Source organism: Rosa rugosa, chromosome 1, assembly GCF_958449725.1.
Source record: "Rosa rugosa chromosome 1, drRosRugo1.1, whole genome shotgun sequence".
Taxonomy (NCBI): domain Eukaryota; kingdom Viridiplantae; phylum Streptophyta; class Magnoliopsida; order Rosales; family Rosaceae; genus Rosa; species Rosa rugosa.
In genome coordinates, this window is record NC_084820.1 from 66714963 (window position 1) to 66726430 (window position 11468).

Here is an 11468-nt window from a genome sequence, read left to right on the forward strand (position 1 = left end):
GAACCAGAGGAAGAAGAAGTTAGAGAGGTCCACGGTGAGCTTCTCCGACGAGTTGGATCTGGCCAAGTCGGAGGGGAAGAGGAAGAACACAGCGGTGGAGAGGGGGAGGAAAGCGACAATGGTGGATATACAAAGGGAGTCTTCGGTTCGGCGGAGCCTGAGAGAGAGAGAGAGAGTGATCGGAGAGCAATGAGAGAGAGAAGACAGAGTACTCGATGGCATTGATGTAGTTTTTTAATTAAGCTGAGGTCAAAATTGTTATTTCACTTCAAATTGTGTTAGTGGGAATAAAAATTTGTTGCTGGGGTAAGTGGAATGATTTTGGTCTATTTTGGTGCTTTGGGTCAAGCACCCAAAAAAGAAAAGAGAGTAAATAATTAGATGCAAGTTTGTCAAGTCCAACTGCAAATGCGAACACTAAATAAGCACTACTATATTTTATTGTTTGGTTGATGTCAATTCAATTGTTAATTCTCAATTGGAGTACGCGCATGCACCCCAAAAATTGACTTGTAAGCTATTCAAGATGTTGCAAATCATTAAGAAGCTTCTTTCATGAGAAAGTCTTGCGTACGGCAGATGCAAGGAACACGTGGTACGGGTTGACCAATCAGATCCTTACCAGAGGGGTATTTTGGGTATTTTACTTTTAAAAAGCAGGGACAGTTTCGAAATAGAGGAAATTTTTGATGAGTTCTGATTGGGCAGCCGCACGGCTATATGGTGCGGCTGCCGTATGTAAGAATTTTTCTTCCTTCATAATCTTCTGCTCCACTGTTTAAGTATCATATGAAGAACAAATGACAGCAGTTGAATAACAAAATGCTAGAGCCTAGAGGTCAAATGAAGATGTAGTCAAGAACTTAGTTTTCTAAGCCACACCCTATTTTTCTATGCTAACGCCCTGTTAGATTCAAAAGAAGTGCTTTTCATTACAGTAAGTCTCTAAAGACCTATTCCAATTCAAATACTAGTTAATTCGTCAAGTGCTGCCCATGAGATCATCTCCTCCTTCCCCTACAGAAATTTCAATCAGTGACCAATACATATCTGTATCTCAGAAAATCTCTGTACGCAGCTTTCATGAGCCTTCATCCTGTCTAACAAGAAATTCGTCCCGAGCAACAACAAAAGCTTGTAAACAGTTGTCACCATGGAACCGATTTTCATTTCTCTCTACCTCTCCTTGTTTCTCCACATCCTCACTCTCCTAGAGGCCGGTCAGTCGCCACCTATATACACTCCGGCGGATGATATCACCCTCGACTGTGGCAATTTGGGGCAACACTCGAATAGCTATGACCCCAGGATTTGGAGTGGAGACATCAACTCAACATTTTCCCCCAAACAAGATGGTGACAGTAACGCCACATCCCAATTCAGAAAAGCACCTCCGTCGTTATCACAATCCGCCAGCCAAGTCCCTTACACCACTGCCCGCCTTTCTTACTCGGAATTCACTTACAGAATTCCTCTTTCTCCCGGGAAAAAGTTCATCCGCTTGCATTTCAACCCGGCTTCATACCCAGACTTCCACATCTCCAACTCCCTCTTCTCTGTCACAGCTAGCCACTACATCCGCGGCTACATCCTCCTCAAAGACTTCAGAGCTTACATCACTGCCGACGATGCTTACAGGGAGATGCCGCTCATGAGAGAATTCTGCGTCAACATAGAGACACAACATAGTTTGAACATCACATTCAGTCCCAGCAAAGATGCATACGCTTTCATCAATGGGATTGAAATCGTGTCTATGCCCTCCAAAATTTACACCACTTCAGTTCTTTCCATCGGCAGTGATAGCCCTTATTCATTCGAAAGCAGAATAGCTCTGGACATGGTGTACCGAATCAACATAGGCGGAAAGCCAATCAACACTACTGAAGACACCGGAATGTACCGGAAATGGGACGCTGCCGACGACATGTATTTGGATGGTTTTAGTAAAAAATACAGCGTGCTAGCACAGAACAATACAGTTGAGCTCAATTTTGTCGAAACTCCAGAGTACTCTGCTCCAAAAGAAGTTTACAATACAGGTCGGTCCCTGTGGATGAACAATACTATCAACAAGAGTTACAATCTCACTTGGTCATTTCCTGTAGACTCTAACTTCTCCTACCTGGTTAGATTGCATTTTTGTGAGTTTGAGTCTGACGTTACCAAGAGCGGAGAGAGGACATTTGTAATTTACCTAGCCAATCAAACTGCTGAACAAGGAGCAGACGTAATTCTATGGAGTGGTGGAAATGGGATACCAACACTCAGAGACTACACCTTGCTCATGCTTGGCCCTGGAAGCCAGAAAAAAGTTAATCTCTCTATTGCATTGCAAGCATCCCGAGTAGATGGGTTGACCGAATACAAGGATGCAATGTTGAATGGACTCGAAATCTTCAAGCTAATTGACCCAAAAGGTGATCTCAAAACCAACCCAGACCCAACAATGACACCGCATAGTAAATCGTTTCCTGTGCTTGTCCTCGTTGCTGGTGTAGTTTCCAGCATACTTGTGTTCTCTGTCCTCGGATACTTGGTTTTCAGGAAAAGATGGAAAGTCAAGGACCCTGACTACAGGATAAGGAAGTTCACGACCACCCCCGGGTCATCATATCCGTGTCGCTACTTTTCACTGGCAGAGATCAAAGCCGCCACCAAAAACTTCAGTGATGCTTTTATCATTGGAGGTGGAGGTTTTGGTAATGTATATAAAGGATGCATTGATGGTGGTGCCACTCCAGTTGCAATCAAACGGCTGAAACCAGAATCATCCCAAGGTGTCCGTGAGTTTGAGACTGAAATTGAGATGCTCTCCCAACTCCGTCATCGCCATTTGGTTTCACTCATTGGATGTTGTACTGATAAAGGAGAGATGATCTTAGTGTATGATTACATGGCACAAGGGACCCTCCGTGACCATCTCTACCACACTAATACTCCACCTCTTCTTTGGGAACAACGGCTTCAGATTTGTATTGGTGCAGCTAGAGGATTGCAGTACCTCCATAGTGGTGTGAAGGGCACCATCATTCACCGAGATGTGAAGAGCACAAACATCTTATTGGATGACAACTGGGTGGCCAAGGTTTCAGATTTCGGGCTGTCCAAAGGCACAACAAACATGGCCAAAACCCACATCAGCACGATTGTGAAAGGCAGTTTCGGGTATCTGGATCCAGAATACTACCGACGACAACATCTGACTGAGAAGTCAGACGTCTACTCATTTGGTGTAGTTCTGTGCGAGGTATTATGTGCAAGGCCAGCAGTGATACATACAGAAGAGCTGAGGCAAGCCAGCCTGGCTGAGTGGGCCAAGAGCTGTCATCAGAACGGAGAACTTGATCAAATCATTGATCCAAGTTTGAGATGTAAGATTGCAGCCGGGTGCTTGAATATATTCTCTGATGTAGCTATCAGTTGCATGCATGATGATGGGACCAAACGGCCATCTATGAATGATGTTGTAAGAGGGCTTGAGCTTGCTTTGGACCTTCAACCGAGCGCAGAGGGGAACATCAACTGCACTGAAAGGACTGGTAAAACTGAAACAAACAGTAGTGAGCAAAGTTGTGCAAACAACAATTCCATTATATGCATATCTGGGACAATCTTTTCTGAGATCAACAACCCAAGTGGGAGATGAGACTGTTCCCCTACAATTTTCTCTGGAATACAATGTTAGTTGTAAGGTAAGAAATACGCTACGTCTAATACTTCAATGAATCTAAACCCAGCAATGCAATATCAGTTGAAATGAGTATTCAAATCAGATAACAGTGCATTCTAAATTATCATCCTTTGCAAAATTCCCATAAGTATCACCAATGTATAGAATTTCAGAAGCGACTATTTCCAGTCAAGTGAAACAGAAATGATATGAGCACTCAAATAGTCATATAGAAAGCATAAAATGGTAATGCCTTTGTAATTGCACAAAATTTCAGTAAATATCAAAATGAACATTATGGAACCCGAAGAACATTGCATGAAACTAAATTAACATCACTTGCAAAAGATGTAGTAAATCGCCCGAAATCTCAATTCCTATTCTAAAACGAGCAAAAAAAACATTAACTTCTGCTTTTCCAAACTAAAATTCGATTGGAAGTGAAAAAGAATACAAGGAGTATAACCTGCACACATCTCTGAAGTGATACAGAACAAAGCTAGAGACTTTGAATTCCTAGAGATCACCCATGTTACCATAAACTGTATCTGGGTAGGACTTGGAGCTTCCATGCGGTGGCGTTTTGATGTGAATTGGGAATTGGAGTTTTAAGTTTTCAATTGAGATTTGGGGTTTTAAACTGAGCAATTTGGGAGCCAACCAAGTTGGCTTCGGGTTCGAGTTCCAAGCAGTTTTTATCTACTCCGAATTTCAGATGGGCCGTCACAATGAGTTCCTATTTTTCTCCATTTTGAAAAGCTTATTACAAGGAAATTGATGATAAGGGACATTGAACTATATTTTTTTAGTTACACTAGAGAAGATCAACTCGTTCTAACATAGTCCCAACTCCCATGAATCATTTTCAGATTCAGTCTTTATTGTACAGTCAAATTTTGTAAATGATTGTAAATATTCTTATACCAAAGAAAAATTGCTTTGTGTATTCTGTCATCAAAAAAAAAAAAAAATTGCATTGCTTATGAACTCCAGCGTCAACCCGCTCATCATAAATGAACAAAAATATGAAGTAAACTGAGACAGAATGACAGCTTAGCTCAGTTGCGTGAATAATGAAAAAAAGAGTCGATTTCACTTTTCGATACCAGATGTGTTTGCAGACTCATCAATATTCTCTGCAAATGACATCCAAGTGTAGTCCACGCTTCGGTCTATAAGCCCAGCAGTCATTCACCATTAGAAAAGTGTAGAGTGATAATAGATTCATAGATATAACAAAACACTATCCGTCAAAAATTCCAAGACATTTGGATTGTCACATCATATGGTCCAAACTAACTAATAAGGGAAAAGAGAAGAAAAAAGGAGCATCCTAACGAACCAAGCCTTGAGTTGCCTGGGCACCATCTTCAGCGGGCCTGTTAGCTTGAACAGTGCTGATGACATGTGCAATATTGCCCTGAAATGAGAATTTTGTCACTGATTGATACACAATAAATCAAATTTCGACAATAGACTGCAAAATGACAAATAAAAGATTAAGCACTGAAGGCAGCTATTTACCCTCCAAGATGCTAGCTTTGTCTTAAGGGTATGCCATTGCTCCTTGCCAAACACACGCTGAGTAGAGCGGCTGCATACCAAGCATTAAAACAGATTACTCAAATCCTATGCCAAAAACAATGAATCAGTAAAACATATATTTATTACAACAAACACAAACTTACGTTACAATTACAACTTCATTCATCTGGTCCATCTTACAGTCCAATAACTTGGCTGTTATAGCCTTAACCACCCAAGGTTCCACTTCATCATCATTAATCTGTCAGAAGAGTGCATAAATATTATTAACAAGATGAGAAAGGAAAACCAGCAGGACCAGAAAAGGTAATCCAAACCAAAGATGAGAAAGGAAAACCAGCAGGACCAGAAAAGGTAATCCAAACCAACCTGAAGTGTATCTCTGATGAGACTATAAGGAATTTGTCCCGATTCGTCAGAGCCAAGATCCATCAATGAAATCAACCTCATCTTAGTAATACAATCTTCATGGACCAGACCTGCAAAATGTCAACAAACACCCTTTGTAAGCAATTAGAATACATCTACTGTTGAAGAACACAGCCATAGCCCACATTTATAAATGACGTGGAACTAAAATTTTACCGTAGCTTTGTAGCAGACTAGAATTTGCTGCCTGAAACTCCAAGTATGCATCCAGCCTCTGGGTCAAAAATACCCTCAAAAGCTGATATGCCAATGCATGTTTACCATCCTTCTCCAACTGCGCTACAGCAGGCATATCTAGCAAATCACACTGCAATGTAACAACGCACACAAAAATCAATTTTCTGAACAACCAAGCCGTGTGGAATTTCTTTCCCAAAGAAAGAAAAATAAGAAACTGGACTAAGGTCCAATAAAAACCAGAAAAACTACTGCAAAAGACAATCCTACTAGAAAGACACTGAACATCTGAGCCATGTGCCAATTATCTAGAGGTTTGAAAGGGCTGACCTTAAGCCAGCACTTCCTCTTGCTTATGACCAATGTCTAAAATCTAAACAAAGACTTATATGTAACTGCAGATGACATTATATGAGGGAGCCTGAGTCTACCTCATAAAATTGGAATATATTGAAACAAAAAAACAAAAGAAAAAAAAATACAAGTAACTAGGATGAACATGCACAAAGTAGAAATAGGACTAAGAAAGTGCTATGCAACATCTTCGCAATTCCACAAGACATTACAATACCTGAAACATGTCTGGTGTCTTCACAAATTCCACAATTGTGCGAACAGCCTCATCCTTGGCTTGGCTCAAAACATGTGCATCTTCGCCAGAAAATGTTGCCAAGTATTTAGTTAGGAACTTGAAAGACTCCTTTGCCAAGCTGAAAATACAACAAAGAAATAATCAAATATTTTATAACTAATTTAGAAAAGGCATTTACATAAAAATAAAACTTCATAGGAAAGGGATATGCATAGGATACCTTTTATGTTCTTTTAAAACATTAGATATGGTAAGAAATAGCACCCTCTGGTCCGAGACCCCAATATTCCACTCTTTCAAGAAACTATCTATCTGTTTGAATGAAGGGAGGACATGCTCAGTGACCTTTCCATTGATGGCCAAATTTAGAGCGCTCAAGTAAACAGCGAACCGACTATATGGGTCCTCCAGTAGGTTGTACAGATTGAACAAACTGTAATAAAAATGATAAACATCAAAAGTACATTCAAAATCATATACGCAAATGTCACAATCACAATGGTGTATTACATCTTTAAGCGCGATGCAGGTTTGTCACTTGGTTGCTGTGTAACCTTTCCAGATATAAGTTCTGCCATCTGACGTATTTCATCTAGACTTTCAGAATTTGTAACAACATTGCAGATAACAGTGAAGATGCACTCAAGATCTGCGAACAAAACAACATGAATTCTTGTATGTTAAACCAAAGATAGATGAATATTGACGATAAAAACAAAACACTTGTCACCATTCAACTATCATTTGCTTATTGTTAAATTTGCAGGAGGTGATCAGTAGTGATCATATGGTCCAATCCTATTACAATTCCCACTGTTGTAAAGACATTAGCAATCTTTGTAACCATAAGGGCTAGGTCACTAACCAAAAAACAGTGGCTAAGCTTGAAGCAAGGATTATTACTATATTGATGCAACAAGGGTAGAAATAAAAACTCTGGACCATCAACAGCATGCAGTTCACATCACTAGCTAAATAGTAGATATGTCATTGTATCATGCAGTCATGCAACACTGAGCCTCCAACTGCTAAAAGGGCATTAGAAAAACAATAGCTTACAGTACCTTTGTCTGAGACCTTTGATAGTATCACATCAGCTGAAGTTAGCATAAGTGACACCAAATCGAACCACCTGGCATTTTTCACACATTGTATGGCTTCGTCACAGAGTCTTTTAACATGCTCGTCCGCAACCTGCAGATAATTATGACATAGATAAATAACCGACTCCAATCGGAATTTACATTCTTCTATCAGGCACATGAGTGACATGCATACTGTTTATATACAATACAAGTATTTATATAGTTATCCAGAAACAAGAATGTGATTGGTAATAACTTATGAAGAGAGAATATAGATATCTAAAAAAAAAAAAACAACAAGGGTCTAGGAAACAAATATTTTAACAAAGCTTAATAAACCATGTTTAAGCTTTTCCCATTGCATATAAACACGTGTCAATTTGAATGACCATGGCCTGAATGCAGATGAATTTGTTCTGTCTCTTTGATTATGCATGTCACCATAAAAAAATATTTTTCCTAATGAAATTTATGCAAAAGAAAACAAATGACAGCGAAAAGATTAATCTTCTTCTATCAACAAACATAAAACTTTCTACAAATTTGAAAATGTAATTGGTCCAGAACAGGGCTGCACTTTGCTAGTACATCTTGATAAAATTAAACGTACGCAGTCCTTCAACCCCTTTGCAACATTTAAAACTCCTCCATAATCAAAACACTAATTGTATAAATTCAACTTTTGCATCCACAACTCCACCATTTCTCAAAATAATAATAATACTATGCCACTTCCCATCTCAACCTATCGCCCCTCGATTCCCATGGAAATGGTGTTAGTGCTCTACAAAGTCCAAATTGGTTCATTTGTTTTCTTCTTTTGTTCTAAAAAAAAAAATATAATAATCTAGCTTAAACCATACTTTCGCCACGAAACAAAGGAATGCCTATTACGAATCCCTCAAATTCTATGCAGCTATTTCACTGTTTCTAAGATTCTTACCACACAATCATATCAATCAATACTCACTACATCTGCTAAGATTGCTCTTTTTAACCGATGCGTATACAATTCTACTTCTTTTCAACGTTTTTTCAGGTCAGGATTTAACGAAGAAGATGAAATCCATGAAAGTTGAAAGACAGAGAGGGTTTTTGAAGGAGGAAAGAGAGGAGGAGGTACCTCAGCGCCGGCGTCGGCCCAGGCTTGCTCGGAGGCGTATCGGACGACGGCGAGAGCCGGATCTTCCTCGGAGGTCGGGACTATCGTCGTCATTGTTTGAAGCTCTGTGCAGCTGCGATTGGGTTTTTCTCTTTCTCTGGCAGCAGCTTCAAAACCCTAGATAACGCTACCTCAAGGACTCTCAGTCGTTTATTGACGGCAGAGTTTCACAGGAATGTTATTCTGTGGTTTAGGGCTTTACTTTTCTTATCTTCGGCCCATATTATTTATCTTTTAATTAGGCCCATGATGTGCTCATTGCTAGTTCTAGATTAGAAGGGTGGTCTCGGTTTCAAATTTTTTGGCCGGAACTGGCCAGTGGCCACCTTGATTTCAATGACTGATTGCTACCCAAATTGACGAAAACTGAATTTGTGGGAGTTTTGGCGCGATTTAGTTCGGTTTTGGCTAAAATTCACCATATTTAGGTTAGATTCGCATAAAAATGCAACATTCAGTCGTTTTTGGCATAGTCAGCATCATTGATTTTCGTTTGTTTTTAGGGAGCCTAACTGCCGACCGAACCAAATGAAATCTATCGGTGCGATTCATGACCATTTCAGTTTTTAGGTGCTGAAAAGTTCAATCCTAGCTGGTCCTACATTGTTACAAAAACTTGATCGTTAATTCATTACACTTTCCGTTACCTAAATATTCAGGAAATAAAAACTACTTAACATATCATAACCGTGAATTATTATACTGACAATCGCATTAGTATTGTAAGTTAAATCTACGCTAACAAACTTTCGGACTTCGATTCACTCAGTGGTCAAATACAATTTTTATTTTACTACAAAATTGTGTTTCCCTGTTGGACTTTTGTTTGTTGATCAAGAAGAAAAGACGATCTCATTTGCTCTACGATTGTACAATAGTGCAATGCAGTCGTTTTAAAGTACAACTAGTTCGTATAATCATATTTAGAGCGCATGCAATTAGCACAGTTAAACCGAACAAAATGTTAAATACATTTTTGAACTTTGCTTCCATAGAATACTCGGAATTTGTAGAATACTTCATATACTACAAGATTTGATTGTCATTTTATCAACACAGCTCAATTTTTTATGTTTGCTCCTAATCCACCATAGTGACCATACTGGCCGGACTCAACAATTTTCACAATTCTAGATATCCAGATGTGTTCATATATAATGCATCACTTGAATCACGATGAAGTTTCAATCAACAAACCAATACTGGTAGCAAACTGAATGAGCTATCATCGAGCTGGTGCGTTATGATTCATTAAGACCGAAAGACAAAGAAGAACTACAGAACTAGTGCATTTTGCAGTTGCTTTAAGTAATGAAAATCCAGGGACCAGGGTGAAGCAAATATGTCCAATCACAAGAATCCCATTGTACACACTTACATCATGTATTTGTCATTAAGATTTAGTTCACAGTTTCATTGTATAAAACTATAAACTTCGATTTTTCTGGGATATATAATGTTACACATTATCCGTTCTAAAACTCAGCTGCTGAGTGCTGATGCATTATTCAGAAGCAAGAATCATTTCCCATCACTACCGCCAAACAAGTATCCGAGGGACGATCCACCTCCCGGAGCTGAATGAACCTTCCTAGATGGTCGATCCTGCATTAACATAAAGAACCAATTTTCATTCAGAAGTACCAACATTCATGAAACAATATGATCAAAAATGTTGATACTAAGATTATATACCGTGATGAAGTTGCCACAGTTTTGGCCATCCAAACGCAAGTAATTATTTGTGGGATTGCTCTGAATGCCTGCTGGAATATTCTTGTCAATTGGATTTGTAGCAGGAGCACTAGTCTTATTCGGAGACGGTATTGTGTTTGTGGGATTATTGCTTGAAGCTGGGACTTGCTTATCAACTGCATCCCTTTTTGTGGGAATGCCTGCTGGAGGTTGCATTTCAATTGGTATCGAGCTAGCAGAAGAAGTCCTATTCAGAGAACGAGTGTTGTTTGGAACAGCCTCTGCTCCACCTCCAAACAAGTATCCCAATGAACTTTGTCCACCACCACAGCTGACTCCGCGGCCCATTGTTTGGTTATGTTCAGCAAGAAATCCTAAACAAATATGTCATTTCATCAATGAGAACGTAATGAAGATTTCGTATATGATTGAAATTTCATCAAGAACTTGTCGGAGGGATCACAAGAAAGACTCAAAGAGAATTTAAAATTTACAGCAAGTTGAAACCATTGCTGGTCCAATTTTCTTCATAAACAAGGTCTGGCAACAAATCACATGGAAAATAATTGCAGCATTCCATAGGTAGTCAATAATTGTTACCAGCAGAACATTGAATGATAAACAGGTTTTGAAAAAGGAGTCATAATCAAGAATCCAGAGGAAAACAGATCAAAATATTAGATTACACAAGTACAAACATTACATTTATAAGATCCCTAATTTTCCTTGAGAAAGAAACAACAGATTTAACATGAAAAATAATTCGAAATTCGAAGCTCAAAAGGATGTCATTTTTGTTTAGATTGCATACTTTGTTCTTGCTTCTTCTGGGACCAAACTTTTGGAGCCAATTGCCAGGAGAAACAGACTCTTGTGAAACTAATGATTCAGAATTTGTATGCTCGGTATTTAAATTATGGTTTGTTTTTTTTTTTGAAAGGTAAATTATGGTTTGTAGACGTGGTCAATTTCTGAGATGGCAAAATCAGTTCGGCTAAGACAAACGCCAATGCAGTTGGGCTTTGTCTGTCACGTGGGCCCATAATACTTGTTGTTTGTTTGTTTTTTTTTTCTATTTTTCCTAATAATTAGCGGTGATGGGAAACTTTT

At 39.1% G+C, this 11468-nt stretch overlaps 3 protein-coding genes across 3 annotated transcripts; 1 reads left to right on the forward strand and 2 right to left on the reverse strand.

Moving 5' to 3' along the window:
- Nucleotides 1-818: 818 nt before the first annotated feature.
- Nucleotides 819-3947, forward strand: LOC133726266 (receptor-like protein kinase FERONIA). Its single transcript, XM_062153782.1, has one exon. It carries the CDS (start codon nucleotides 1154-1156, stop codon nucleotides 3647-3649), a length of 2496 nt encoding a protein of 831 aa, XP_062009766.1. The 5' UTR covers nucleotides 819-1153; the 3' UTR covers nucleotides 3650-3947.
- A 934-nt stretch (nucleotides 3948-4881) lies between these two features.
- Nucleotides 4882-8825, reverse strand: LOC133726268 (uncharacterized). Its single transcript, XM_062153784.1, has 10 exons — nucleotides 8625-8825; nucleotides 7481-7610; nucleotides 6927-7065; nucleotides 6637-6849; nucleotides 6396-6534; nucleotides 5804-5954; nucleotides 5588-5697; nucleotides 5362-5459; nucleotides 5198-5267; nucleotides 4882-5093 (listed from the first exon to the last, which is right to left on the reverse strand). Exons 1-10 carry the CDS (start codon nucleotides 8715-8717, stop codon nucleotides 5007-5009), a joined length of 1230 nt encoding a protein of 409 aa, XP_062009768.1. The 5' UTR covers nucleotides 8718-8825; the 3' UTR covers nucleotides 4882-5006.
- A 1162-nt stretch (nucleotides 8826-9987) lies between these two features.
- LOC133745374 (protein SPIRAL1-like 1) lies at nucleotides 9988-11307 on the reverse strand. The gene is made up of 3 exons (XM_062173436.1): nucleotides 11170-11307; nucleotides 10359-10732; nucleotides 9988-10268 (listed from the first exon to the last, which is right to left on the reverse strand). The coding sequence occupies exons 2-3, from the start codon at nucleotides 10704-10706 to the stop codon at nucleotides 10185-10187; spliced, it is 432 nt and encodes a 143-aa protein (XP_062029420.1). The 5' UTR covers nucleotides 10707-10732; nucleotides 11170-11307; the 3' UTR covers nucleotides 9988-10184.
- Nucleotides 11308-11468: the final 161 nt, after the last annotated feature.